This window comes from Schistocerca nitens, chromosome 5, assembly GCF_023898315.1.
Source record: "Schistocerca nitens isolate TAMUIC-IGC-003100 chromosome 5, iqSchNite1.1, whole genome shotgun sequence".
Taxonomy (NCBI): Eukaryota; Metazoa; Arthropoda; class Insecta; order Orthoptera; family Acrididae; genus Schistocerca; species Schistocerca nitens.
In genome coordinates this window covers 323,694,201-323,721,286 of record NC_064618.1, presented here as the reverse complement: position 1 = coordinate 323,721,286, position 27,086 = coordinate 323,694,201, and the positions used below count along the sequence as shown (strand labels likewise).

The following is a 27,086-nucleotide window of genomic DNA, read 5'->3' as shown; positions in this document are numbered from 1 at the left end:
AACACCATGTGTAGAGCTCCAAAAACATCATTCTTTGTGTGGGGGAAACATAATCATTCAGTCAAACAATTACACACTAGCTGTGTGATAAACTAATTACAACAATTTTTTGGAAAACATTTGAGCTACTCAGCTGTGCTATTAACTTCCCATTGAGTGACAGAATTATCCATAACCTGTTTGTTTTCAGCTTAGAGAGAAGCTTTAAAATATGTGTGACAAACAATTGAACTGAGTATAACAGTGTGCTGCCACTAATATGCTGATGATTCTTCCATTGTCCTTTTGTTTTGTGCCATTAGTTAATGCTTAACGTTGTGAGAATGTTTGTTCTACCACCAACTAACACGAGGCTTCTATGTGTGTGCCTGCACGCATGCTTGGGCTTGAGCAGGGATCAGGGTCTAGACGCAAGCCCACCTAACTCTCCCCCAACATACCGGCGTACCAACAGTCGCGAGGAAAACGTGTTTTCTCGCCTTACGTCTGGGACTACAGCTTCAAGTGATCAGCAGATTGGGGAAGGTGTCATCAGTGTATACCAGGGGAAGGTATGATATTAATTTAGTACTTTGAATTTGCTGATCAATGTTAGCAAATATTCATGCCTTACATATATACACTTATTTTTGTTATTTATTAATTATGATGTTTAATTTGGCAGTTCACTCTCTCATGATGATTTTCTTGATCTCCATTAACTTTTTGATTACTCATATGTTTAGATACAACTTCACTGGCAAGAGAAATAACATGACAATACAGGCACAGACCTGAAAACCTTTTATTTAAAAGGCAACACACACAGAAACTTACCTCACCCCCACAAATAAAGTCCATTGGGTTTAGGTTGGGAGAGTGTGGAGGCTGGGCAATTGGTTTTTTCGACCTATCCGTCAGTCACAGAAACTGTTATTGCCTGGCCTCCACACTCTATAGTCCTAAACCCACTGAACTTTCATATGTCGGGCCATTTGAAAGCTCTTGTGTATGGAATCCCTGTGCAATATGTTCAGAGTACTGTGCCCATATTATGGAAGGCTGCAAGATGATATGCAGTACTCGAGGTATACATCAGTGCATCAGAGATTTACTATGATGGCAGGTTGATGCATGTATCAGTGCCATCGGAGGGCATAGTGAACATGTCCTGTGAGAAGGACTTGCGTATGGTATGCTGGTGCATTCTGTTCGTGTGTGTTTCCCATGATTAATGAGTTGTATCAAATGAGTTGTAACATGGAAACAAAGCATTTCAAGACCCATGTTCATATAACATAATTTCTTTGTCTATGTGTAAGGAATGTGTCCTGCAATTTGTGCTTTGTTTTTGTTACACACTTTATAGATTGGAATGTATTGACGAAATTTTGGTTGGAGATATTAATGAACAAGAAACTATGAAACACATACTTTCTCCTTCTCCTTCTTCTTCGTCTTCTTATCACCTGTGAAACCTGATGCAGCAATATTACATTGTTATCAGGGCTTATATGGCTGGACATCTCACTGTCAGTGATGTTTCTTGAATCCTCTCTAGAGTGTCAAACCGATGGCCTTTCAACTTGAGTTTCAGTTTAGGGAATAGTGCAAAGTCCCAAGGTGCCAAATCTGGTGAGTATTGTGGGTGGGGTACAACCACCATGTTGTTTTTTGCCAAAAAGGTCCTGGTGAGCAAGAACGTGTGATGGCGTGTTGCCATGATGCAGCAGCCAGTTCCATTGACACCAAAGTTTGGGCTGTCGTCGCCACACGTTTTCATGGAGCCGTCTCAAAATGTCACAGTAGTATGCGGAATTCAGTGTTTGGTTGGGTGGGATGAACTCTTTGTGCACAATTCCCTTGGTATCAAAGAAAATGATGATCATGCTCTTCCACTGGGACAATTGTTGCTTTGTCTCTGGGTCATAACCGTAAATCCAGCTCTCGTCGCCAGTAATAACCCATGACAAGAAGGTTGGATCATCAGATGCAGTCTGATGAAGGTCCGTGCACACTTCAACACATTGTAAGATCGCCACACACCAAACACAGAGTATTACGGAAATCACTGGGGACACGCAACATGTCCTCCCAGCTGAATGCCACTCCGCACACCGACTCATCAGATATGCAGCTCTCGCCACCTAGCGGTGCAAAGATCTACTACTCCTACTTTCCAGATGGCAGCACCAGTCCCAAAAATTTTAGGTTCCACCTTGTACAGCAGTTGTAATTTCTTTGGCTTTCTCAACAGCTTGTTGAAATCTGTTGAATATTGGTTATATGATAAATCACTCAAATTTAAAGGCTGTCAGTTCAACTAAATATTAGGAATTACAGTTAATTAACAACTTAAATTGGAACAGCCACATAGATAATATTTTGGGGAAGGCAAACCAGAGATTGTTTTATTGACAGGGTGCTTAGAAGACGCAACAGGTTGAGAGGCCTACTAAAGAGACTTCTACACTAAATTTGTCCATTGTCTGCTAAAGTATTGTTGTGCAGCATGGGATCTTTGTCAGATAGGATTGACAGAGGACATCGAAAAAGCCCAAAGAGGGACAGCACACACACACACACACACACACACACACACACACACACACACACTTGCTCCCAACTAAGGGGGTGAAATGTCATTGTAACAGTAATGAAGAAGTCTGGCGACCTTGAAAAACTATGGATTTGGTGCTAATATTGGTCGTTATCAAATATTTTTGCAAGTCACTTCTTCTTTCCCTAATATTTTTATACAAACAAGTATACAGATAATTGGTCATGTATAGACTAAATTTGATTGGAAGCACTCCAGGCATTCCTGAGTTAAGCTTCTATGTTATCCCCTTTCTCCCCCATCCACTGTACTTTTTAAAAAATAATGTAATCAAACATCAAATGAAACCAAGGTTAATTCATATTGCAAAACTTTATTGAGCCATGGAAGTAGTTTGTGATGTATTGCTGTCAGTGAGACGTGAAAGTAAAGTTACGCAAATAAAAATAGGAAAAAGAAAAAAATGAAAAGAATTGATAATGTGAAGTGCTATCGCTGTTTCCTATCTTTTGTGTATTGGTAACATTCATTGAACTTGCTTTAACATGGATCAACAGCCTACGTAAATTATTGAAAGGGGTCTCATATTCCACGTAGGGCTGTGAATGATTTTATTTTAGCTATTGCAATTTCAAAATTTATGCCATTATCGAGCACATATAAATGTATTGTGAAGACATAAAAACATGTTAGAGTGACAACAATAATCTGAAAAGTAACCTCAAGAATGTGCTAATATGCACTGCTGACAAATTACTAGTGCAATGTAACTGTACAGATATAAGCTATGAATAATGGTGACCTTGTTGTGTTATGTCCCTATTTACAACCACTTAACGTATAAGATTAAAATTCTAACCCTGTTAACACACAATACATGCATAACATTATAATGCTAAAAGTTCAAAATGTGTTTGAGCATGAAGGATGTTGTTGCAAATGACAAAAAGCATACTTTCAATGGAAGTCACAGATGTGACCACTGACTTGGTAAATATAACTAAATAAACATAACTGCTTCAACTCGTGCTGTTTCTTGTGCAGCTTGAAACATAAATGTAGCTGTACAAAGTAAACTCACAGAATGGTAGTGAAGATAATAATGAGAGTCTTATGCACCTCACAGATTTACTAATCAGCAATATCAGAAAGTCATAAGTAATATAATTGGGAGATGACAACAGTCTGAACACAATGAGCTAGGTGACACAGTGGTTAGCACACTGGACATGCATTCAGAAGAATGACAATTCAAATCCGCATGTGACCATCTGGATTTAGGTTTCCAATGATTTCCCTAAATTGCTTCAGGCAAATGCCGGGATGGATCCTTTGAAAGGGCACAGCCAAGTTTTGTCCCTGTCGTTGAAACAATCTGAGCTTGTGTTCCATCTCTAATGACCTCGGTGTCAAGGGGATGTTAAATTCTAGTCTTCCTTCTTTCACCAGTCTTAATAGAAAACAGTGTACATCATGCATGGCACCAATTACTACTAAACATATGAGAGTCAGAACTTTTTTGATCTTATTGTTCAGTGTGTTGTCACCTTCCAGATACATTTTATTCCTGATAAATTTCAGTGTGTGTAGGTGTTTGATAATGGCAATAACATAAAAATTGCAATAGCAAAAATAAAGCTCTTGACAGCTAAATGAGGAATATGTTGTCCTTTCAGTAGCTCACTGACCTGTGCTAATGATGTACTTTGGCAGTCAGTTGATTTGAAAATCCTGGTTCATTCAGTTAAGAGCTGATCAGCAGCTACTCGTCTGTTGCAATAAGTTCTGTGCATACTTCAGCAGACACTGTTGGGCATGGCTGTAGAACAGTGTGTGTTACTGGATTTTGATAATTTTAGAAGCAATGACTATAGAACTGCAGCAGTTGTAATAAACCATCTCAACGGTTTATTTAATGTTAATATTGCTAGCACTTAGATTAAAGACCATCATAGACAACAGCGATGTGGGTGTCCAGGAAATATTTAATGGTACTGACTGATATAATTTGGTATTACCTCGATGCCAATGTAGCTGCTGCCCTAACTGTTGACTGATGATGGTCTACTACAAAGTCGACTGTTTCTTTATTTTTCTTTTTACTATTTTGGATTTAGGCATTGTTGGCTGGATAGTGAACATAAAATCTGAATGGTAAAATATCCAAAATGCCTATAAAGTTAATCATTAACAATAAAATGAAACAACTATTGGTGGTAAAACACCGCACAGTAATTGTATTAAGTTTGTTTTTGAATGAAATTTGTTGTTAATCATTCTGTGGTTGTGGCCAGAGATACTCCAGAACATTTGTGTAGCTTAGCCTGTTTGGGCTCCAATTCACAATGACACTTGTTTCCAGACTCCAAAATGAACACAGGCCTAAATGATCATCTGCTTGGCTCTTCCGTCTACCTTGTTAAGGTAAATCTTTTTTGCTTGTTGCAGCAGAAGCTCCATGATATCAAAGTTTGCATTTTGCATATGCTGGAAATCCCCTAGAAACACAGTTCATTTAAGAGGGTCTGTGTAGAATATCTATTCCATGTTTCTGCAAGTGTTGCAGTGCTGTCAAATTTTGGACTGCATTCCCTATCTGGCAAAGAAAACAATGAGATAGTGGTATTTCATTCCCAAACACTATTAAAAAGATTATTGTCAATTCCACGTCAAATGTCATTGGGTTATTAGATGAAGAGAAAGTAGTCAAACAAGTAATTTTATTGACATTATTTGTGGAATCTGTCAGTATCTGAGAAGTTACATTGCTTCTAATGTTACTGAAAAGACCAGTTACAAGATAAAAGTTCTTTATAATATGGAAATGTTTGTTCTTCTTGCTGTTCACATAACTGATGACAAATTTATTAAAAAGTACTTTTTTTTTTAATTTTTGAGGTTGTGATGTCTTCTCACCTTTGGAGTACCTGAGCTAATATCTCTAAAACTTTGTGCCTCATTCATGATGAGCAAATGTTACATTCCAAGTGCGGTGTAGAGATAAATGAACCATATGGCATTTGTCGCCTGCAGGTGAACTTCTGACTATATTTTGCAAGCAAGATAAGGCGAGTGCTTACCTGAACTTGTGTAATCCACTGGAAAAAGCAAGTATTTGCTAAGAATGTAAACATACCAGTCTCATAAGAACTTAAACATAGCAGTTTTTAATTGACTGATCAAATAAATTATACTTGTGCATATTCAAATATATGTATCCAGCATAGGGCAATTAAATGGTGAGACTGCATGCCTACTGTGCAGCCGCATGGGTAAAGGTTGGTATTGGAATGAAGCTCATGTTGATACTTCAGGAGTTACTAGCTGTCTGTCTGCTTAACTTTGCTTTTGAGCCTTGGTCTTAGAGTTAAAACAATTGTCAAGCCCAACTCCCCCATATATTCATGTTTGTCTTGTATCATCTCGTATGATACATATATCCTTGTGAAGGATCACTGAAATATTCTACATCTGTGTATCCAGCAATGCTGGCTGTATGTTGTACTCTAGAATTTGTTTATGATTAACACTTTCACACACATGGTGCTGTGACAGCCACTGAAGGAAAAAGGATTCTATTAGCGTGTGCTTATGAACTATTTCTTCAGTATGAAGTCCTATCCATAAAGAATCAAATGAATCTGCGACTGAATAGTAGATGATTTGTGTTCAAAGAGTAGTCCATTCAACATTGAGTGAATGCTGACATTTCATATCGACAAACTTTAGATAGCTACACTGTGCATGGTTTCCTTGCTGACTGTTTTAATGACACATTTTGGCATTTCAGTCCTCAACTAAGGTAATTATTTGGTCAAATTTCTATGTTTAAGCTTTGCAGGTGGTGTTCATTTTGTCCATAGTTGTATCATGCTTGTATCCAAACAGCATAATTTATTTTGTCTTCACAGATATTTGGGCCGTATGCTGTTTTTGTAGCATCTTCTTGTTAAATGTACTTTGTTTTGCAACAGCAGTAAATGTAATCGATGCTGTGATGACGATGTCATCATCATCATCATCATCATCATGGTTCTTCTCACATTTATTGATTCTTCCTACAACACTATAGCTATGCACAAATTAAATCCAAAAGATAAAATTCTACTGCAAATGTCCATTATTTTAATTTTGTGTGGTGCAATTTTGCTACTTCATTGCGTGGAGCAGTTCTTGTCACTTCAAAGAATCCCTAATCTCATTTAAATAGAATGTGCCAGCTTTGGTATGAGGAAATGGAGTATTGATTTATTATTATGTAGTGGCAGTTATAGTCAGTAGCTCTTGTGTTATTGCCTTTTGGTTGGATAATGCCCTCATGGGCTCAACATTTGTTTGCTGAGAACAGGCTCAACAACCCCAGGGTTCCAGAGTTGTGTCTTTCTTGAAGAATGGGTCCAGGAGATAAAAATGACAAAGCACAACCTGTATAGTAATGCCAGAAAGATATACAAGGCCAAAGATATACAAGGCATACGTTTGCTGCTTTCTTTGCATCCATTCTTAAACAGCCAGTCCAATAAACAAATGCTACCAGTGCACAAATGGAAGCTGCTATTCTCAGTACTAGTACCTGTGTTGCAGAGCCACTTACGCTGTTGCAGTTATTTTAAAGCCTGCCCCTTTCCCAGAATTTAACAAAAAGCCATGGTTGCTGATGTTGTGGAACTCCCTGTCCTTCCAAAGATTGTCTGGTCCACTGTCCAGTGCTACCTCTACCACTTCTACAGTTGTGACTCCGAAGCCTCCTCGGACCAAAAAGTCAAAGTCAAAAGCACAGATCGTCAGCTGATGGAGATGGAAAGTACACTGTCCAGCAATGTTGATGTCATCCTCTCTGACTTCTCTCTCAAATCTTCTTCAGAGGCGATGGATCTTGATGTCAGGCTGGGGCAATCATCTTATACCACAATTGAGTCTCCACCCCTTTCGGGCTCTTCTCCCTGGCAGAAGGTCAGGATGATGGTGCTATCCCCATGGCAGATGGCTCCCATCCAACTTTGGAATGTAGTGGGTTTAGGACATGTGTAGAGGGACTGAAACTTCCAGCACAAGATGTCCCCTGTGCTTTTGTTTGCAGGAAAAGAACTTTAAAGCATCCAATGCTCTTGTACTGTGGGGCTGTACACTTTATTGCAAGGATGACCAGACTAAGGAAAGGGCTGAAGGAGGGTTTTCTACATTTGTCAATAAAGTGCAACACTTATCTGCTCTCCCCCTAGCTACTGACCTGCAATCGATTACAGCTGAAATACATGTTTGCTCACTACATTTACCTCTGCACTATGCAATTGATTCTGAGGCACTAATGGATTGTATAGAACAACTCTCCTGACCATATCTCCTACTGGTGAGACTTCAATGCCCATCATGTATTGTAGGGCTCAGCCTCTACTTGTCCTTGGGGTTGGGTTTTGGAAAGCTCATGACATCTCACGAGCTGTGCATCCTCAACACAGGCACTTCCATTAAGTTTTTTGCACCTACTGGGTCATTGTCAACCATCGACTTCTCCGTCTGCTCTCGAGCCCTTCCAGACTCAGTGGGACATCATTGACCACCTTCATTCCACTCTGCGCTCACCTACTGGATAGAGCCCTCCCTGAAAGGATGCAACTACAGTGGATGATCAGCAGAGCCAACTGGATGCTGTTGAGCCAGCTGGCTGTGTTTGAATGCCGCACTGGCATCCCGGATTGGGTGAACCACATCACACGGGCAATCCACTTGCTGGTGACTTCTCCATCGCACTTGGAGGCCACGTGTCCCTTGGTGGAATGATGATTGCTGTTCAGTCATTTGGGTCAGGTGTGCAGCTCTGTGACAGTTTAAGAGCTTATCAATGGCAGAAAATCTTGCAACCTTCTGTTTAGCAAGGGCAAAGCCTTGATGCATCATCAAGTTCATGGCAGGCACCCATCAATCATTCCACATGTTTTACAGAAGTATGGGAAGCCATCAGAAGGATTCCCGGTAAAGGCAATCAGTTGCCTATAACAGCACTGTTGACTCATAGGCATCTCCAAACACCACCTATAGATATCGCACAGACTATGGCAGAGCATTTTGTGCTGACTATTGCACACTGCTAGCCAGGATCCAGAATTCTGCTATTACTATGCCACCATGGAAATGGGTGAATTGGACTTCAGGTCTAACAATTTGGAGTCCTACAAGTGCCCATTCTCCAAGTGGGAGCTGTCTGTGGCTTGCAATACTGCAGCTGATCATGACCAAATCCGATATGGCATGATGTGGAAATATTATGATGATTTAATTTGATAAGGCAGACAGGCAGCTTTCCCAGCTCATGGAGGAAGGCTGTTTTGACAGCTCTTCTCAAACCAGGAAAGGGCCAAATGTGTCCCAATAGTTACTGGAGTGACACCTTAACGAGCTTTGTAGGAAAGACATTGGAGTGAATGGTTAACTGTCATCTGTAATAGAGGTTGGCAACGAGGCAGCTCCTAAATTGCTCTGTATGGGTTCAAGAGATTTGTCGACCACTTGATCTTAGTAGAAGTGGCTATCCAGCAGGCTTTCCTACGTAAACAGCATTGCGTAGGTATATTTTTTTAAATTATAGTTGAATTCTTTTATCTTGGCGGCTCGCGCATGCCCGCCCAGACGCGGGAGATTGCTGCGTTGCCAGTTGCACACGACGCACGCGCCAATAGAAGCAGCGCCATAGTATAGCATAGTTCGCAAGCTTACGTTTAGGGGGGAGCGCGCAGTTCATGAAGTGAAGCCACCACGGCCGCATTAACCCTTTCGCTGCTACAGAGACGTGCACCCCGGATTCCGCGCTGTGGGCGATTTTGCCACTGCGTTTCTCGCCTGTGCAGACACACGGTGTTCCGACTGCTTTGACACTCTTTATCATTCAATTCCACAAAAACTATTTGGCTCAAAAATTAGATTTTTACCTATCTTCTTGACTGATACCTTCCCCCCATAAATGACTTAATTTTGTTTCGATGTTCAACGCAGTTATTATGCAGCATTAAATATAGTAAACCATTACACGAAATTTTGAAGAGTTTGTAGAGGTAAAGTCCATAGAGTATACTTTCCGTATGGTCGATTTTAGTTGCCACAATGTTGAGAATGAAATGTGGACAAGATACCTACATATTTCATTTAATTTAAGTACCACATAAGTGTCGTATGTAATATTGAGAGATATTCCACCTTTCACGACTGTAACAAAAGTTTTACTTACACTGGGCACGTTTGGCTTTATTTTAAAGCACTTCAATCAATCAAAAGGAAGTAGACAAAATACATTAAACAAAACTGTGGACTTACAAAAACATTAGGACTTGAATACACCGTCTGTCAGTGAAGTGCTCAGAGCTATGTCAAATATAATTTTGTGTATGGCACACACAAACAGCATTTATTTGCTAAAACACTGATCAGCCGACGAAAACGTTGAATATTGTGTTACCGCAGCACAAAACTACAAAAGGTGACTTGGCAGTGGAGGAGACAAAATACTGTCCACTGAAGATGCTTCAAAAGAGAGAAACGCGTCTGGTCTAAATAAGTCGCTTATTACAGTTGCAGAAGAGGAATATATTTCGGTACCATAGGTAAAACTGCGACTGTGGAACAAAAACAAGAAAGAGAACATGAGTACCATTGTGTATGTACCATATCTTTCATTGATTGAAGTGCTTTAAAATAAAGCCAAAAGCGCCTGGTGTAAATAAAACTTTTATTACAGTCGCGAAAGATGGAATATTTCTCAATATTACATACGACACCTATGTGGTACTTAAATTAAATGAGATATTGTTATACAGTAAATTTTATATGAAATTTAGGTATCTTGTCCACATTTCATTCTCAACATTGTGGCAACTAAAATCGACCATAAGGAAAGTATACGCTATGGACTTTTACCTCTGCAAACTCTTCAAAATTCTGTGCAATGGTTTACTACATTTAATGCTGCACAATAACTGCGTTGAACATCGAAACAAAATTTAGTCATTTATGGGTGGAAGGCATCAGTCAAGATGATGTGTAAAAATCAAATTTTTGGGCCCAATAGTTTTTGTGAAATCGAATGATAAAGTGTGTCAAAGCAGTCGGAACACCGTGTGTCTGCACAGGCAAGCAGTGCAGTGATGACAAAATCGCGCACAGCGTGGAATGCGGGGAACACGTGTCTGCAGCAGCGAAAGGGTTAATGAAGAGACAAAGCACTAGAAATATCAAAAAACTCCATTCAAATGAATAAAATTCTTGAAGTAAGACACTTCGATATTGTTTTTAAATAAAGAAAAATTTTTGCACCACACAAGGTTTGAACTCAAAACTTTTCACTTAGTAGCCCAGCATTTTAACCGTTACGCTATCGCAGCTCGCGTGGCAGTAACACTCCATAAGAATTCTAATATGTCAAGCACAATACTGACAAACACTATTGGTATGACTATGAATTACTCATGCTTCGTCGAAGTACAATAGGAAATAAACAATTACCGCTGTTCTTTATTGCAAAAACCGGTTCGTGAGATTGATACAAACACCTTCCCTTGTTATCGCCTGAATTAGGAGTCTTATTGCTTGTTTGGTTTAATTAATTAATATAATATGAAGCAATTGGTATAAAGAACACTTTTTACAAACTTTCTATAAAAGAAAGTCTGCTATCAAGACATGGCTTTTGTTCTATTACTTTATTTATGACTGAACGTTTCTAAAACTGAAGACACTCGTCCGTGCTCTGCACTGCAGCGAGATCTGGCAACGTCGTTCTCTGTTCATTGGCTGACTGTGTTTTGTGACGTCAGATGCGCAGAACGAACCTAAACTCGGCCGCCAAGATATATGACGCGCACTTTAGTGAAGCATTCGATACTATTTGGAGACACCGTATTTTAGGGCAATTCCACCAGTGGGGCTTCCGTGGCCAGCTCCCCATCTTTATTCAGTTCTTCTTATCAAAGTGCTTTTTTGGTATTGAGTTGGTAATGTGCTGTCGAATAGTTTCAAGCAGGAGAATGGTGTTCTTCAGGGCAGTGTTTTAAGTGTTACCATCTTTTCTTTGCCATATCCATAAAAAGTATCATGTTTACCGTGAGGGGTCCCATACAATACTCCTTATTTGTGGAAGGTTTTCCAGTGTGCTGCCCCTCATCCAGTATTGCGACAGCAACCTGTCAGTTGCAACTTGAAAGCTGGAGGGATGGTCTGCAAAGACTGGTTTTGTTTTCTGCAGAGAAGAGTGTGTATGTGTTCAGTTTAATTGTTCTCGTTGTAGTTTTAATTTATCTGAATTGCACGTGTGGTACAACATTCTCTCTTTTAAAGACTCTGTGCGGGTTTTTGGGGCCTCATTTTGACTCCAAACTGTCATGGTTACCAGACCTGAAGGCAAGGACCCAGGAGGCACTGAACATTTTGAAGTGTCTTTCTGCCCAAGTTTTGTAGGGCCTTTGTTTGATCGTGGCTGGACTGTGGGTGCAGAGTTTTTGGGTCAACAATGCTTTCGTACCTGAAAATTGTTGGTACTGTTCACTGTGAGGGGATCTGGGTGGCCACAGCACTTACAAGACCAGCCACATACCCAGTGTTTGTGCTGATGCAAAGGTGTGTCAGCTCCTCGCTGCTCCCACTTCTCCAGCACACCACACCAATGCTCATCCAGCTATGGAATACCTCTTTATGAATCATCTGTAGCCAACGAGGCCATTTGGGGTCCATTTGAAGTGTGTGCTGGAGACCCTTGGTATGGATCACATACAGGCTCAAATCCGGGGTTTTACCCAACTGCAACCCTGGTTACTGCAGGGCCCAGAGTAATTTTAGATTTAGTACAGTACAGGAGAGATTGCACTCCTGTTCCTGTTTTTAATATAATATTTTCCAACATTTTAAACCAGTGCCATAACTATGTAACTGTCTCCATGGATAGGTCTAAACAGTGGGACTCAGTTGGTTGCTCTGTTGTTTTACCAAATTGTGTCCTGAAGATTCAGTTACCTCCAGAGTTCAGTATATTTGATCCGAGCTATCTGCAATGGCACTGGAGCAGATAGATGTGCCATGCCTGCTAAATTCTTCATCCATTCTAATTCTGTGAGTGCCCTTCAGTCTCTGCAACACTTGTATCCAGCTCGTGAAGTAGACTAGGATATCGAGGATGTCCTGCTTCTGCTACAGTGGCTGGGGAAAGTGGTGTGCTTATGCTGGGTGCCAGGGCAAATGGATTTTACCAGGAATGAAAAGTCAAATGTAGAAGCCAGAGAGATGTGTTGTGATCTTTCATTAGCTCAGTGTGCCAGCCTGCTGCACACACTCGTCTCACTGTTGAGATACAGAGTCATACTTCGATGGGAAGATGAGTGGCTGGAAGTGACAGACAGTAAACTCCACCTAGTAAAGCCCACAAGGCAGTGCTGGCATATTTCCTTCCAGCTGCACAGATGGGACGAGGTTCTTATTACTTGCCTTCCCACAGGCCACAGCCCTGTGAACCATGGCTTCTTGCTCTGGTGAGAGAACCCTTCAATGTATGGTGCTAGTGGCATATAGATCAGTGTGTGCCATGTTTTATTAGGTTGTGTTTCATTTCCTGACCAGAGGTTGGCAGCAGATTTGCTGAAAGATCCACCCTATTTTTTAAGTATGTTCGAACAACTGTGGTGAGAGTTTTATGGTTTTTTGATCTGTCTGTCTCGTGTCCTAAAATTTTAGGGGGATGTTCTTAATGTGTTAACAGGGTAACACATGTTTTCTGTAAGTGGTCAGCCAGTCAAATTTCCCTGTGCCTTTCTTGTAGGCATTCTGTTGTTTTTTTTTTTTTTTTTTTTTTAAATCCCACCCTTCTCAGTTATCTTCAGATGTGTGAGATAGCGTGATTGTGTGTACCAATGTGAGTTAAGTGGGAGTGAATGAGTGTCATTTTATAGATTTCTTCCTCACTGTGTGAAAACAATTTTGGTCATTTTATCCACATCTGTTTCCTTTAATACATGTAAGGGTGCTGATAACCTCACCATTGAGTGCCTGTAAGTGACACACACACACACACACACACACACACACACACACACACACACTTGTTGGATAATGTCACTAAATGGTTAACCTGTTTTTTGCTTCCTACGATTTTGAAGGTGTGTAAAGAAGGTGGTGAAACCAGTATTAATGATGTAATACCAATGCAAACAGAATTTCCAATGCATTTTTACTTTACCCTGATATGTTCATTGTGGCACTCTATGGTAAAAAGGATGGTGTATTGCTGATTTTCAGAGAAAATAAATGTATACTAATGGTTTTGCTTGCCCCCACAGGTAAATGCGAAAGCTCCATTAGTCTGTACTCATGTTGCAGAAGGGCATTCACGTGCCGTACTCTCTGTATATGCTACTGATGACTTGCTGTTCAGTGCCTCCAAAGGTAAGTTCTGCGTGTTTATACTTCACAATCACCAATATGTGCACAAATCTATTAATAAGTAATAACAATAAAAAGGCTCACTTGTTTTAATCAAATTTTGTGAATAAGGAGAGGATGCAACACTGAGAAGCAAAATAAATCGCTCCTTTCTTCATGCTAACCAGAACTGATCTAGCACACAATCATTAAGTTACATAACTGTATTTTGACTACATTCGTGGCATTTCTGTTAGCCAGTGATTTTTATCATGTGACCCAGTATTAGTAGTAATGAGTGAACTTGACGGAAACTTGTCTATTTTCCTCCTTGTTTTGTACTTGGGACTTTCTATTCATTTATACATTCTTCCTTTACTGGAGATGCTTAATAATAGTGTTCCATTCACCATTTTCTTGTTGTACTCTTTCTTCTGTTGCTGGATTAACTGCAGATGAAAGTACACTTTGTTATCAAAGTATGTTAACATTTGTTTGAAAGATGAAACAAAATATCTTTCTCCTTGTATGTTCCACAAAAGGGATATAGTCCTGCATTTTCACCCTTTAAAATATTGTTTATTTATAACTTGTTATATTTATTCAAATTCTAATTTGTGTAATTTTTTTCCTTCAAAATGATCAACAGCACAATCACTTCTTTTCCAGATCGCACAGTAAAAATCTGGGATTTACAAACTGGTGTTGAAAGACAGTCACTTCGTGGTCATCCAAACAATGTTGTTTCAGTAAAGTATCATGAAGAGTCCCGCCTGGTGTATAGTGTATCCTCAGCCTATGTGAAAGTCTGGGACCTCAGAGACAGAGGAGCTAAATGTATTAAAACTTTATGGTAAGTTATGTTTCAGCCTAAGCTAATGTGACAGGTTTATTCATAGGCAATTTGTATGATTAAAGAATAGTGAGATATATTATAAATATCCTTTAAATATGAAATTTGTGAAAAATAAAACTCATATCTCATTCAGAGACAAGGGAAATGCGCAGGAGAGGAGCCATTTTATATTGCATAGACAATGAAGTACCTCATACTTTGGTGCTAATATTGGATGTTACTCGCTTCTGTTTGTTCAAAAAATTGTTTTAAACAAAGACAAAAAATCATATTAGCATCCAAAACAACTAACAGTTCACTGACCTGCATATCAAAGTACCAATTTTCTGAAAAGACGAACTTTAGGGTGAAAATGTTCACTTGTATTTGGTGCATGTTGAACTTTTTGACAATTTCCCACTGAGGCAGTTAAATTTCATTGTGAAGGTAACCTGTAAAAAGGCTGTGTTCACAAGAAATTTGGTCCCACACCCTTGAGCAATATTCTGAGATGGAATGTACAAATGGCATGTGTTCAGTCTCCTTCGTAGACTGACTGCGTTTTCCCAGTATCCTGCCAGTAAAATGAAGTCTAAAATGTTTTTGATGGTGTTGAGCCACAATTGTGCAGTACTTTTTTAAAAGAGTAAACTGCCATTTGGCCATGTATTATTATGTTTATCATTTGTACTATCTAGATTTCAGCTTTTATGCCATTATCAAGTACAGTGATAAGTTGTTAGAGCATTGAACAGATATGACTTAATACGATTTAACAAGTTTCAGCGTTGTACTAGAACATGTTATAAAAGCCAAAACCTGGATTGCACAAAACATAATTATAATAATATACGGTCGAATGGCGGTTTTCTCTTTTAAAAATGAAGTGAGTCACCTGCTTTACTTGTGGTAGAGCACAGGTATTGTTATGAGTTGAATGATTCCAGCACTGACTAATTGATATCGTAGTTACAGAATACAATGTTTTTACATCTAGTGACGTTCACAGTTTTACATTTGTGAACATTTATTAAAGCACATGTCCAAAATTAATACTGTTTTGAAGTCTAAGGTAATTCTCATTTGTTGTTCTGTCTTAGTTGCATATTTTTAATCAGTTCACTCTGGACCATCTTCATATCTACAACAAAGTAAATCTAAATATGTACCATCTTATGAAGACACATTAAGTTGCAGACAGGCACAGTTAAGATACTTACACAAAGCTTTCAGCAATAGCCTTCATCAGCAAAAGAGAAACAGAGGCTCACTTACACCATTGATACACACAAGCAAGCATACCTCAGGACACATGACTGTCAGCACCAGTAGCTCACCCCCGAATGCCCACACCCGAATGCCCAAATGCCCATTAAGACCTGAGCTGTTGGAGTTGACACTCATGTGAGCATGAGATGTGCTTGGTTGTGTGTATGATTGGTGTGCGCCCCTCTGCTTCTCTTTTGCTGATGAAGGCTGTGGCCAAATACTTTGTGTAAGTGTCTTTTAATTGTGCTTGTCTGCAACTTAGTGTGTCTTTTTTATAGTGAGTAGCAATCTGTATTTTCTTACGTTGCTATGTGGAGTTTTCATTATTCGATTATGTACCATCTAATATTTTACAATAAGTAGAAGAGATACGAATTTTACATAAGTGTAGAATTTACCTAAGTAGTTGCGTCAGAAACCTGTCTTGGCTACACAGAACTACGTATCACAGTACTGTTTTTTGCAACTGTGGTCAGTGTTTTAAATAAGTATAAGGTGAAGTAGGGGGGAGGGGGAAGGGCTGATTGGGGCAGGTGAAAGGAATTAGGGAGGGGGTGGTGGGGATGTCATGAGGTTAACAAGAGAAGTTGTGCTAAAATTATGGAACATGCAGTTCTGTAAAAATTCTCATTGAAACACTAATAGTGTAGAGCAGTGGATGCATAGAATGTAAACTACACATGGTTTCATCTGCCAGAGACTGTGGTCGTGTGTGTGTGTGTGTGTGTGTGTGTGTGTGTGTGTGTGTGTGTGTGTGTGTGTGTGTGTGTGTGTTGTTTTCAGAATGAGATTTTCACTCTGTGGTGGAGTGTACACTGATATGAAACTTCCTGGCAGATGAAAACTGTGTGCCGGACTGAGACTCGAATTTGGGACCTTTGCCTTTCGCGGGCAAGTGCTCTACCATCTGAGCTACCCATGTGCGACTCACGACCCATCCTCACAGTTTCAATTCTGCCAGTACCCCGTCTCCTACCTTTCAAACTTCACAGAAGCTCTTCTGCGAATCTTGTAGAACTAGCACTCCTGGAAGAAAGGAGGTCCAGAGTTCGAGTCTCGGTCCTGCACACAGTTTTAATCTGCCAGGAAGTTTCATATCAGTGCACACTCCGCTGCAGAGTGAAAATCTCATTCTGGAAACATCCCCCAGGCTGTGGCTAAGCCATGTCCCCGCAATATCCTTTCTTCCAGGAGAGCTAGTTCTGCAAGATTTGCAGAAGAGCTTCTGTGAAGTTTGCAAGGTAGGAGATCAGTACTGGCAGAATTGAAACTGTGAGGATGGGTTGTGAATCGTGCTTGGGTAGCTCAGATTATAGAGCACTTGCCCGCAAAAGGCAAAGGTCATGAGTTCGAGTCTTGGTCTGGCACACAGTTTTAATCTGCCAGGAAGTTTCAAGTTTCAGCAGTTGTTTTCATAATATTGTTGATTTTCAATCTGTGATGAATAAGTTATGAGGGCTATCCACAAAGTACATTACATTTTGGAATTGAAAATAAATAAAGTATTGGAAATTTTTTTATTATATACAGATGAAAGCCACACTTAAATACTACTTTTCTACATAGTTGCCATTCAAATTAAGGCACTTATTGTAGCGATGGATGAGCTTGGAAATTCCTTCGTCCTAAAATTCGGCCGCCTGCGCCTTCAACCACGTGGCAACTGTCTTTTGGGACAGAAAAGGTGTGATTTTTGTGGATTTCCTGGAAAGAGGCTCTCAAAGGTATTGCCAAACTCTGCACAATCTCAGAAGAGCAAAACAAAACAAGCGCAGGGGAAAGTTGGGCTCAAAGATCTTGCTGATTCACGACAATGCCCGGGCCCACACAGCAAATGCCACTCGTGAAGTTCTCGAATCTTTTAAGTGGGAGTTGTTTCCTCATCCGCCGTACAGCCCGACCTGGCACCGAGCGACTTCCACTTATTCCCAGCAATGAAGAAGTGGTTGGCTATGCAACATTTTGATGACAACGCACAGCTTCAAGAAGAGGTAACCACGTGGTTGAAGGCGCAGGCGGCCGAATTTTAGGACGAAGGAATTTCCAAGCTCGTCCACTGCTATGATAAGTGCCTAAATTTAAAAGGCAACTGTGTAGAAAAGTAGTATTTAAGTGTGGCTTTCATCTGTATATAATAAAAAAATTTTCCCAATACTTTTTTTATTTTTAATTCCAAAACGTAATGTACTTTGTGGATAGCCCTCGTATTAAATCTGCCATTAAGCGAGCATGAGGGGAATGAAGAATCGCTATTAGAAAGCACTTTTCTGTGAACAACAGTTATCCAATCTCAACAATAACTAAGTTACTAGAGAAAATTAAAAAACAACAACAATGTAAAATCGGTGGCAGCACACTGACATGTAAACAGGAAGAAATTTTTGTACATGCCCATTAGTTAAAAAGGATGGGTTTCAGAAGTTATTGCTAGGAAACTTTGCAACACCAATTTGCATATAGGGTTTAAAACTAATGACATCATTTGCTTCACACTGACGTACCATGTGAATAGAAAAACCCCAAAATTCATGGCAGCAAGTGCATATAAACTAAAGTGTGGAATCTGTCCAAAAGTTGACATAGGTCAAACAGGCAGGATGTTTGAAATATGCTTCAAAGGGCATGTTTCAGTTCATAGTAACAAAACTGTGTTTGGTGATCATCCCCTAAAATTAAAGCATGCTATTGGAACTACTTATTTGCATTTGGAACTACTGCCCAATGAACCTAAGGGACACCACCTGACATTGTTGGAAGAAATCAAGATTTTTACACACTGTCTACAAGTGCCTGACAACACATTAAGTCAGCAGAATGATTTTATTAACGGTGTATTTTCTAGAAACTTTGAGAGCCTCTTCCAACTGTATTTCATTGCAGCACATGTGGGATCAACAGCCCCACTCACTGAGAAGAAACAGTGCAGTGCATTGGCTCACAGTGACCTAGCAGCAGGGCAACATGCAGCATACATACTGCAAAACTGCACGCTGTACAGTGCCATCAAATAGAAGCAAATGCAATTAACGATAATTGCCACACCCTGTTCCCCATGACTTTAAGTGCAGCACATAGTTTCACTTTTACAAATTATTTTTTATGTATTTTTACAGCTTTATAGTTTCAATCCTTTTTTTTTTAATTCATAATATTCATGCAGTCCTAGGCCCGCGACATAATCCCACTTACATAATTTTTTATCTTTGTGTCTTTCACTGTTTATGCATTCACTCTCCTAGAGCTGTACTTTTAATATTTTAATGAAAATAATTTTTCTACAATTTTATCTTCATACTTTCATTGCAGGAACTTGCGACTTTATACTTTCAAAGTTTAACACTTTGAGTATCTTCAGCTACTAATTCAGTTTTCACGACTTTATTTCCACTTTTCTAATCTACTATTTTAGCCACCATTTATGGTTTTATGCATCCATTCTATTATCTTAACAGAAGGTTTTTTACGTTATTGACTTTTTGCAAAACACCTAACATCCCTGCCACTATCCCTCCTTCTGCCTCCTCTCCTCACCCCCATGTCTTCTTTGCTCACTCTCAATCCTTCCTTGCTCCAATTTGTAATTTCACTGTTTTATGCTGTTTACATTTTGTGTACCCGTTGTTCTACACTATTTGCGTTTCATCAAGAATTCTCTTTAATTATGTGTTACATAATTTTAGTGTGACCTTTTTTTTAAACTCAAGATATTCCCACCACCCCTCCCTGCTTCCTTTCACCTCCCCCAGTCGGCCTCATTCCATTTCCCCTTCCCCCTATCTCCAACATATACCTGTTTAAAACATTGACTGCAGTTACAAAACTCAGTACTCTCATACGTGGTTCTGAGTAGACAAACCAGATTGCTGATGCAGCTACTTAGGTAAATTGTAGTTTATGTAAAATTCTTGTCTTTTCTACTCATTGTACAATATTAAAAAAGTATTAGGTGGTACATATTTAGTTTTACTTTGTTTTAAATCTGAAGGTGATCCAGAGTGATTGAAATATGTAATCCAAGTATAAATGTGCAATGAGATGGAACAATAAATTAGTATTGCCTTAATAATCTAAATAATTGCTGAGTCTCTCAAGATTGTTATGTTGGCTATACTGATTTTGAAATCTTATTAAGATATAACTGAATATTCCACATCCACATACATACTTTGGGTACCACCATATACTTGTACCGCTACTAACCACCCTATTCCTTGTTCAATTCATAAATAGAGCAGTGGAGAAATGACTGTCTCTGTGCTTCCACATGGAACCCTGATTTCTCATATTCCATCTTTGTGATCCTTATGCAAGATGTATGCTGGTGATAGTTACATCATTTTGCAGTCTGTCACAGATGCTGGTTCCTAAACTTTACGAATAGTGTTTTATGAAAAAAATGTTTTTCTCCCTCCACTAAGTCCCATTTGAGTTTAAGGAGCTTTCCATTTTATTTGCATGCTGAATGAACCTGTTGGTAACAAATCTAGCAGCACACATCTGAATTGCTTTAATATCTTCTTTTAATCTGTCTTGGAGGGGATCCCAAACATTTGAGCAGCATTCTAGAATGGGTTGCAACAGGGGTTATGTATATACCTCTTTTACAGACGAGCTACACTTCTTTAGAATTCTCTTGATAAACCTAAGCAGACCATTTGCTTTCCCTATAACTATTTCCTGCAGCTGGTATTACATGCTTGCTTCATTTCAAATCACTTCGCAGCTTTATGCCTAGAAATTTAATTTAAATGACTATAGCGAATAGCTCACCAGTAATTCTATATTCAAACATAATGAGACTGTTTTTCATACTCATTGGCATTGATTTACATTTTTCCAGATTCAGAGCAAGCTGCCATTCATCAAATCAAATAGAAATTCTGTCCAAGTCATCTTGTATTCTCCACAATCGCTAAAAGAAGATACTGTATCATACACTACAAATTCATCAGCGAATAGTTGCAAGAATGCTGGTGACCCTATCCATTAGATCATTCATGTATGTAGGAAACAATAGTGATCCTGTCACACTTCCCTATGGCACACCTGATGACACCTTTGTTTCGACCTTAGGTACAAGCCGCGTCCTATACACCCATTTTACCAACTCCTGTAGCAGTCCAATCACAGGCATTTCCTACCCTATAAATGCCAGGGCCACATCTAAGAGCAGCTATGCTGCAATTACTATGCAGCTTGTGTGTGGACATGGCAAGTAACCAACTGTCTACTTGCATGAATGGCCACTGCCAAACTGTGGCAAACCACAACCATGACCATCTAGTTGCTGAACATGCTGCACATCACAATGCAAATGAATTCAATAGATGCTTCATTATGCAAGCCATTTGGATACTCCCTTTCAGCACTAGTTTCTCTGAATTAGGCAGGTGGACGTTGTCTCTCTAGCTTATGCTGCACTTTAGCAATCCCCCTGGCCTACACCTCTGCTAACCTGTTTCCCATTGCCTCACCTCACCTCACCTTACCTTTCCCTTCTCTCCTCTGTCCACCCCTCCCCTCCCCTCAGGCATGTATTCTCTTCTCTCCTCCCCTCCCACTTTTCCAGTCTTCCCTCCCTACTCCCTGTATTCCTCATCATCTTCACCTTCTTCTCCTTTCCTACCCTTCCTTCCCACTGTTCTCCCTCTCTTTCTATCTATTATATGCTCTACCAATCTATGTCCTTTCATCTTTTCATGCAGCCACTGAGCCATATGTCGAAAGACCTGTCTCACACCATACCACTACCACTCCCCACCTTGGGCATCACTCCCTACCCATCCCTGTCTCTCTTACTTGGACAACTGCTGCTGATAATCAACAGTCAGTCTCATTGCAGCCACAGCCGTGTGTGTGCGCGCGCGCGCGCGTGTGTGTGTGTGTGTGTGTGTGTGTGTGTGTGTGTGTGTGTGTGTGTGTGTGTGTGTGTGTGTGTGTGTGTGTGTGATTTATTTATTATCCTTTCAGGAATTTCCATTGTTATGGATCTACTGTATATTATGGCTAAACTGGGAGGCAACTAAGCTGCAAATTCTGTATAAAATCTGACATAAATTCCATCATGCCCTGTTACCTTGTTTACTTCTTGCAGTTTTAACTGTTCTTTGATGCCACTGGCACTAAAATGTGTATAATTTGTTCTTGGAGAGATGTGAAAGATAAACCGTGGCATTATAGCTGTATCTTCCTCAGTAAAGAAGTATTTGGAAATGTATTGCAGCAATTCTGGTTTTGCTGTGTTTCCCTCAATTTCAGTTCCTGTATCACTCTAGAGTGTCTGGATACACACTTTTGTACCACAGATAGCCTTTGCACATGATCCAAATTTCTTTGGGTTTTGTGAGAGATCTTTTGATAAAATTTGTCTATGGCAGTCATTGAAGGCTTCTTCATACAGTGCCTTGTGTGTGCCAAATCATTTTATCATTCAGTATCTCTGTCGAAGGTACAATGCTTTTACAAGTATTATGCAAAACTCACTGGTTCTTTACAGTGACTGTATACCATGGAGGCTCCCTACCATAATGGCTCATCCTAGGTGCATATCTGACGTGGGTGTAGCCAAGTATTCTTTTAAAGTTGAGCCACAGTTCAGATGCTCCTGCCTCGTGGTCACTGATACCAATTTCAAAATGGTCATCCTCGAAGGCATAAAGTATATTTGTTGCAATTAGGTCTTGTATGTTGCTATTATGTGTGGGTCCCCAAACCATATGTTCTCATTAGTTTTCTGAGAGCATTTCGTACTTTTTCTCAAGTATTACCACACCACCTGTTACAAAACTTCAACCATCCCAATTAATTGGTGGTTCATTAAAGTCTCCTCCAATGAAGACTGAATCATTGGGAATGTATGTACTAGCAAACTTAATTTCTTCTGAAATTTTCATTTACATCTGAGTGTGAGGCAGGTGTTCAGTAGAAGGACCCAATTAAAAGTTAATGCTCATCCTTGATACTGAGTCTTTCCTATACAATCTCACTTGCAGCTTCAATTTCTATCTCATTGGATATATGTTGCTGCAACAAATACAGCAGCTCCAATTTTTTTGTAGTCTAATGCTATACTTTTGCATGTTATTGTAGCTACTAAAAATTTTAGTACATTGTAATTATAACAGCAGTTTTGCAGGGAGCATAGTTTACATATGTTGGTTTCAATGAATTTTACCGTAATTTCTGTTCCATGCTAGTTGCCAGTTGCTGCATCAACTTTTCAACTGCAATAGAGAAATTATTGTAACCCTGTTATTGACTGCTTGTAATGATTTTGACGGTTTGTGTGAGGATTTTCAGTGGCTGGTTTACTTTCCCTGGGTTTCATGTAAAATAGTTTAGCACTCTGGCAGGAGCCGATGTATACAAATATGTGATGGCTTAAGTGACTATGCTAGGTACGTACTCTTAAAGTCTCTCCTAAATAATAAAATACTGCACCTGAACAATAAGCCTTTTATTCATTAAGGGACTCAGTTGAAAGAGATTCTTAAGTAGCGTAATATCAACAAAGAAGGTAATGCAATTTATTTGCACCAAATTAACTTTACCTCAATGAACACTTTTTGGCCAGCCGGTGTTGCCGAGCGGTTCTAGGTGCTTCAATTTGGAACCCCTCTAGGTGCTTCAATCTGGAACCGCAAATGCTACAATCGCAGGTTCGAATCCTGCCTCAGGCATGGATGTGTGTGATGTCCTTAGGTTAGTTAGGTTTAAGTAGTTCTGAGTTCTAGGGGACTGATGACCTCAGAAAGTCCCATAGTGCTCAGAGCCATTTGAACCACTTTTGAACGCTTTTCCCTTGCTTACACTTTGGGTTTAAATAAAGTACAGAATGAACTGATATTTGTATTTGTTCTTCTTTCAAATGCCAAGATATTGAAAATATATTGTGGTTTTTCTCTCTACTTGTGTATTGTACTATATGATGATTCATTTTCTTTCTGTAGCTCGTCAGGTATGACAGCAGATGGACCTGTTGGATTTTCAACTCCATCAAGAATGCTGCAGGCTCCAGTGGGTGAAATGCCCCTCAATGATGTAGCACTTAACCATTGTGGAACAGTGCTGTATACTGCAGCCTCAGATCGTGTGCGTGTATGGGATCTCAGAAAGTAAGGGTTTGTTTCTTTCTACAGTTTAATTACTGTCTGTAAAATTAGTTCTGCACTGAATATTTCTTGCCATCTATTAAAGTGTCTTGTTCTTGTCTTACCATCCCACCATCTCTTTTTATTCACTTTCCACATTTCACGTATTATGTTCAAGTCAGTATGTAATGAAACTGTTCTTCGAGAGTTCTGTGTGCATCTGTTGAACTCCAGTATCCTTGCATAAATCTTCCTTTTGTAACTGACTTCATTGGTGCATTCATTGTAGAGATACTGTAGACCTTTGTTGTAGATGCAGAGAAGGATACAGGAGTGTGAGTTGTAATTTGAAATACCAGAAAATTCAGTTTATCTTCCTTCTGAAGATAAGAGTATTAGTCTATATGAAGAGGCTGTTGCAGTTGGAATTATGATGAATTTCCTTGAGACAGATGAAAACAGTATTGACCACATTTTTCTCAACTGGATGCTTCTAGCGAATACTTTTACGGGGCACAAAAACTAAATATAACTGTATGGAGTTGTGTTGTTTTTCTGTGAGTCCTGTAGCCTTTAAATAGGCAGCAATTTCCTTTTGGTTTTGGTTAAATTAATGATATTGTAGTACATTACAACTGCCATATTATTTGTTTTTCAGTTCATTCAATGCTTCATTAGGGATGAAAAAGTTAATGATTTGATGTATGACTGGTTCTAGCCTAATTTTTTTACAGCACTGTGTGTGTGTGTGTGTGTGTGTGTGTGTGTGTGTGTGAGAGAGAGAGAGAGAGAAAGAGAGAGAGAGAGAGAGAGAGAGAGAGAGAGAGAGAGAGCAATAAAGCCTTGCTTAGTACATGACAGGGATGTTCAAATTAACTGTTGTCTTGATGACTACTTTTCTTTCTGTTACTGCTGTGGGGGTGTTGAGCCTGTGACAAGTCACATACAAGAGGCTGTAGCATTTTGACTTCATTTGATTAAGTGGCGTGGATAATACCTATATGAAGTAATGATTTTTCAGAGACAACAATGTTTGTGTTTACTACAGTGGGCAGCTACAGCCTTCAGTAAATCAAGAGGTCAAGTTTGATAATATTGATCACTTAATGATTTAAAGTAATTAAGTAATTGTTTACACATGTCTTTCAGTAAGCTACTGCCACATTTATTTTTTCCAAATACACTTGAGAAGAGAATCCAGATCCTGATATAAGATAAAATCATCTTTACATGTATTGGGGGGGGGATTGTTATCGATGAAACCAAAAGATCATCGGATCTGTTTACCATCAGTCTGTCCCTGTAAGGATTTCCTCACTATTAGAAAAAAGTACTCGTTCTTCATTGTGGTAGGAAAGGAAATGATATTAAATTTAACTACCAGCAATAGTCATTGCGTACTTCATAATCGCTACATTGCTTTACCATTTTCTAAATTTCTTTTTAAAATCTTAATCTTTCAGCTACTTTGATGCTATCTTCCATCTCTTTCTTTCCTGTACTAATCTTTTTCATCTCTGTGCAGCTGTTACGGCCAACATTATCTGAAATTAGTTTTTTCATGTTCCAGTCATTGTCCATCTCTACAATCTTACTCTTTTACTAATCTTCCAGTACCAAACTAATTATTTATGAACCACAAATCTTTCCCTTCTACTGCTAATGGTTTTTCATTGAGCTCTTCACTTGACTGTTCTTCACTTGCATAGCCATTATATGACAGTTTCTGTTGGAAACTACTTTATTCTTGTTGCTCTCTGTACAGTAGTAGTTGTCTAGACAACATTAACGTTACTCAATTACATTTACTTGTCATTTCTTCAGAGTTTTGCATGATTTTCCTGTAAGATGTATTGATTTTTTTCTGCAGTAATCTTTTTCTCAGTTTCTTCAGTAGTCTCCCTCATGATTCTGATTTAACCTCTTTGCACTTACTGTTAATTTTATTTTGGAGCAGCTTATAATGCTGGCTTCCTGTCTCAGTTTTAGCAGTCCTGAATTTTTTTCTTTCATCACTAAGCTGGAGTATTTACTGAGATATCTCTAAGATTTTTGCCTCTGCCCATACAATAACTTTGGTGTCCAGACCCACCTTAATTATTTGCACCAAACTGTTCTCAACTCTTTTATTTTTGTTGGCTGGTCACTGAGCTAAGGAATTTTAATATTGACTCACTCTCTCCCATCTTTCTGCTCTTCTACTTCAACACACACTCCTTTTTTCATCTTCCTGAATTTCTCTGCTGTTCATCGCTACAAAGTTGTGGCTATACCTGGGTATACCTTGCAGTGTAGTATAGCTGTACCATAGGGGCAACCACATCAGTGGGATATCTGTTCAAAGATCACTCTCTCAACTGAGTAGTCCTTTGTAGATAATAGGAGTGCCGGTATAGATAACGAGATCTCGGGTGGCAGGACAGTACTAAGCAAAGAAGAGAAGGCTGAAAGGTGGAAGGGAAACAAACCGGAAGTTAATATTATGGAAAAGCAAAGTGATACCATATTGTTGTTCCTCTTTTTTTTTTGTTTTTTAAAGATCAGAAATTCAAATTGGCAGAGAAGACAGTTGATAAGCCATATAGGAACAAAGGACAAACTCAAAATAGACTCAGACATAAGAAAAAAATATTAGCAGTGCAGAGAAAAGCAAGAAGCAAGTACAGACAAAATTGTCAGAAGTGCAAGTTTAAGTCAAGGTGATGCACATATTCTGTGGGAGTGTTAGGAATCAGAGGATGTAAAAAACAGTTATTTTCAGTTGTTTCTATCAAAATTGAAGCATGTTTTGTAGTTTGATAAAGATATTAAACATGAAACCCTGATTAAATGAGATATTGGCTTAGAATATTAGAATATCTGATCAACTGCAAAAAAAAAAAAAAAAAAAAAAAAAATCTATGTACTTATTTTCTTCAGTGTTATGGTTCTTTGCTGACTGAGCAAACTATTTTACTGT

The 27,086-nt window shown here is 39.2% G+C and overlaps 1 protein-coding gene across 4 annotated transcripts in view; it reads left to right on the top strand.

Annotated features, from left to right (window-relative positions):
• Positions 1–27,086, top strand: part of LOC126260249 (kinesin-like protein KIF21A) — a 532,099-nt gene that overhangs the window by 448,533 nt on the left and 56,480 nt on the right. For all 4 annotated transcript variants that reach the window (XM_049957568.1, XM_049957567.1, XM_049957569.1 and 1 more), the window contains 4 exons: positions 395–551; positions 13,852–13,957; positions 14,603–14,786; positions 23,987–24,151. In XM_049957568.1, coding sequence (XP_049813525.1) covers positions 395–551; positions 13,852–13,957; positions 14,603–14,786; positions 23,987–24,151 — 612 coding nt within the window. The remainder of the gene's footprint in view (positions 1–394; positions 552–13,851; positions 13,958–14,602; positions 14,787–23,986; positions 24,152–27,086) is intronic.